Source organism: Orycteropus afer, unplaced genomic scaffold (genome assembly GCF_000298275.1).
Source record: "Orycteropus afer afer isolate SDZICR_OR568_19922 unplaced genomic scaffold, OryAfe1.0 scaffold02862, whole genome shotgun sequence".
NCBI lineage: Eukaryota > Metazoa > Chordata > Mammalia > Tubulidentata > Orycteropodidae > Orycteropus > Orycteropus afer.
In genome coordinates, this window is record NW_006924449.1 from 1,872 (window position 1) to 5,648 (window position 3,777).

General features: G+C 49.2%; 1 protein-coding gene across 1 annotated transcript; it reads right to left on the reverse strand.

Annotated features, from left to right (window-relative positions):
• Positions 1 to 335: 335 nt before the first annotated feature.
• On the reverse strand, positions 336 to 3,315 carry LOC103213468 (DNA dC->dU-editing enzyme APOBEC-3G-like; the record flags this gene model as incomplete). Its single annotated transcript, XM_042783505.1, has 3 exons — positions 3,169 to 3,315; positions 866 to 1,130; positions 336 to 457 (listed from the first exon to the last, which is right to left on the reverse strand). Coding segments are annotated over exons 1-3 (534 nt in total), but the record flags the coding sequence as incomplete, so codon positions are not given.
• Between the last annotated feature and the right edge of the window lie 462 nt (positions 3,316 to 3,777).

Genomic DNA, 3,777 nt, shown 5'->3' on the forward strand with positions numbered 1-3,777 from the left:
GAAAAAGGAAAGACACAACCAAACCAAACTCATACTGTCGAGTCTGATCCAACTCAAGGCGACCCCTCCTTAGGTTTCCGAGGCAGTATCCTATGGAAGGAAATTACCCAACCTTCCTTAAAAAAAACTCACTGCCATCAAGTCATTTCCGACTCATAGTGACCCCCCATTGGGTTTCTGAGGCTGTAAATCTTGACTTTTAAGAAGGGCCAGAAAGGAAGGTGTTAGATGCCCCTGTAGGGAGGAGAGAACCAAGCAGAGGCTCTGAGCAGAGGGGAAAGACCAGGGAGAGAAGTGAAGGGAGGCCAGATAGGGGGCCTGGAGGGAGAGGAAACCCTGTCCTGGAGAATGCCTTGAAGCCTTCTTGATATGACTTGACTGTTTTCTTCCAGACTGTTCCAGGGCCTAAAGGGCAATAGCTGGTTGTCCACAAAGGCTCTCCAGCAGTACTCAAACTCTGAAACAAGACAGGGGAGGAAAGTCAAGCTCCAGCCATACACTCTTAGGGATAGACTTTTTGCATCACAATTTTGACCTCTTTCTTCCTCTTTCTCTGCCATAGGACTTAGCTCCTCCACCAAACTCAAACTCTTTCTTCCAGTTGGAATGACTCACCCAAATCTCTTTCTTTTTGGAAAGCTCCAAGTCCTTCTTCCACTTCCAACCACTCTCCTTCCCTCACCTGGACCACATCTGCTCTCCCGAACTGTCTCTTCCACCAGACTCGCAAGTCTTGTCCTGATGCTACCATCACCTCTGCCCGTAGCTAACACAGGCTTTTCCACCAGGAATTCTAAACCCTGCCCACCCCTTCTAGCACTTCCTTTCCCAGGCTACTGTCCTCTGCCCATGGTTCCACTCTGACCTCTGTAGGTCATGATGACGAGATGGACCCCTGCATCCCGCAGTGAGCGCAGCCCCTCTTCATATCCTTTGTGGTAGGTATAGATGCGGGCTGCAAAGATGGACAGGCTCACGTGTCTGTTCCTCCACAGGAAGGCAGCCACTTCACGGGCACAGTCAGGGCAGGGGCTCCAGGAGAGGAACCAGGTGACCCGGTAGTGGTGCCATGGATACAGCTGCCAAAAAGAGGTCAAATCCAAGAAGCACAGCTCTGCATGTCGGCATAGCTGGGAATCAGGATGATACTGGGCATGGGAAAGAAAGAAAAGAATTAGGTCTCCTGTGAACAGGGAGCAGGGCTGGGGACAGGGTGAGGCAAGTGAGGCACTGGGCTCCAGCACAACATCAGAGGGGGAGGGGAGGGCCACATCTCAGTAATCAGGGTAAATAATATATGAATACAACATATTGCATTAAAATGTTACTCATCTTGATTACTGACTTTTGGGGGCCCCTTATAATTTTACATCCAAGGCCTTCCCTTTGTCCTGACCCTACAAGGAGAAGAGAAAGAGTTGAAGGGGTTGGAGCCAAGTGAGTCCCAAGTCCCAAGTTCATTGGGTTGATGCCATTGAACTAAGCAAGCTTCCTTCATGGAGGGGTTTAACCCTCCTCACTTCTGTCCCTCACCTGCCTACCACCCCACTGGCTCACACCAATGATTTCTCAAGCTTCTATTCTGGGCCTCACCTGTGCTGAGCCCAAGGATGACATGGATTCTGTCAAAAGAATTCCTTGAGAGAGCAATGTGGAACAAAACTCAAAATTATTAAAAAAAAAAAAAAAGGACCAGGTTTGCTGGTCTGATAGAGCCTGATGGAACCCCTCAGACTATTATGGCCTCTAGCTGCCCTTCAGATCTGGAATTGAACCCACTCCTGTGGCTTCCAGCCAAACAAAAGACGGGCGTATGAACTGAACATTTACACTAGGTAGACACACTCCTTGGAGAGATCAATCATGGGAGAATAGAAGGGCTGTGTATGCACAGGGAGACAGCTCGGGGGGCAGGAGTGCATGGGAGGGCAGGACACAGGGAAGAGGTAACTATGGGGAGGAAGTGGGAGGGGAGCTGTTGCATTGTGGGAAATGGCAGTCAATGTCCTGAGAGAAAGTGTATGTGAGCTGCTGTATGGAAAATGAATTTGCTCTGTAAACTTTCACCCAAATCACCAGAATAATTAAAAAAAAGAAGAAAAAGAATTCCCTGAGCAAGAGGACTGAGAACAAAGGACCTGTGCCAAGGTGGACCCTCCCCAACATGGGGGTCCTGGGTGATGAAAGAAGAGTCATTGCTATGCTGATAGGAATTGGGAGATTTGCCCATACTGCAGCGGGAGGGACGTTCAACCAGGGACTGGGACCAAGTCAGGCCACTACAACAAAGGACACAATGGCAGGAGTATGATAGGGGTGTCACAGGTGAGTTGACAAGTAGCCAGGGTTCAGTGCAGCTGATGGGGCAGGTATGGGCACCAGCATCCTTACAAGTACCTCCTAGCAGTTGGGGAGGTCTGCCAGGCTCAGGCTTAGCCAAAGTGACCAGAAAGAGCATCTGAATCTGGGCCTGGCGCCTGAAGACTCAGCCTTCAGAGGCTGTCTTGGGCAGGGGCCAGGGAGGAATGCCCCTCACCTCCAGACCTGGCCTGGCCTTGCTCCTCCTCAAATGTTTGATGACCCCTGACCCCCACTGCATTGTAGGCTTGACCCCTGTTTAGGGCTGCCTCCTTACTCTCACCTGCCTCAGATATCTCTTCTACCAACATCAAGCCCAGGAGAGACAGATACCAGGGAACTTGGCCTTGTGAAAGTCAGAATTTGAACTACCATAGACCCTTCTTTCCAAGCTTTAGGTAGGAAGTAAGGATTTGAGTCGAGGGCACATAACAACAGCAACAACAACAACAAGGATTTGAATAATGATGGTTTTCAAGAACTACTTTTTGTCAGTTGCAGCCCTGATACCACCTGTCCTGGGCATGTCTGGAGGGGTGTGGGGTGAGACCTGCAGTGTGGGGTGACTCTGAATATGGGACTTGTTGCCAGTTTGTGGCCTGAAGCCAGTCATAGAGTGTCATGTAAAATAGATCCCATCTCCACCCAACACCCAGACAGACCCACAGAGAAGAAGGATTCAGAGGTTAGAGGAATTTTGTAAGACACGAAGAGAATCTTCAACCCGTAAGTGTTCCATAGTGGACACGAATGTTTCAAATGACCGGGGAGGGCCCTGCTGGCCGAGGTGGTGCTGGGTCAGTCAGTCACCTGGCTGTGCAGGAAGTTCCTGATGCTGCTCAGTGGGACCCTGGGGTTGCCATTCAGGAGTTGCACCTCGTAACACAAGTAGGTCTTTTGCCGCCTACCAACCGAAGGGTCATTTGTAAAGTTATAAATGAATGTATTTCGATCCATGTATCTATAAACAACAGGAGAGAGAAAACTCAATGAAGCAAGCTCTCCCATGGGACCCAGACCTCCTGCTGCCCTTAGTTCTCCATTGGGGGCCCCGGGTCCTGACAGGGGAGATGGTCTTCCTCCCTGTAGGAGCCATGAGTGCGCTCTCTGATTCCTCTGGGCAGCTGCGGTCCTGAGGAATCCCACTTAGGAAACACAATAGAACCAATCACTATTTTACTTTAATGCCTTGAAATTTATTCATGTGTTCTACTAGTATCTTTTTGATAATGCTTTCTTCCGAGAAAATGTTAAATTTTATATAATTTTCTAACTTAGTGAATAATTTTTGCTTTCTTTTTCTTGCAGAGATTATCCATCTTTAGTGTTGCTTTTGTTGGTAGGTGCCATTGAGCCAGCTCTGACAAAGAGTGACCCTGTGCACCACAGAAGGAAACCTGGTCCTATGTCATCCTCACA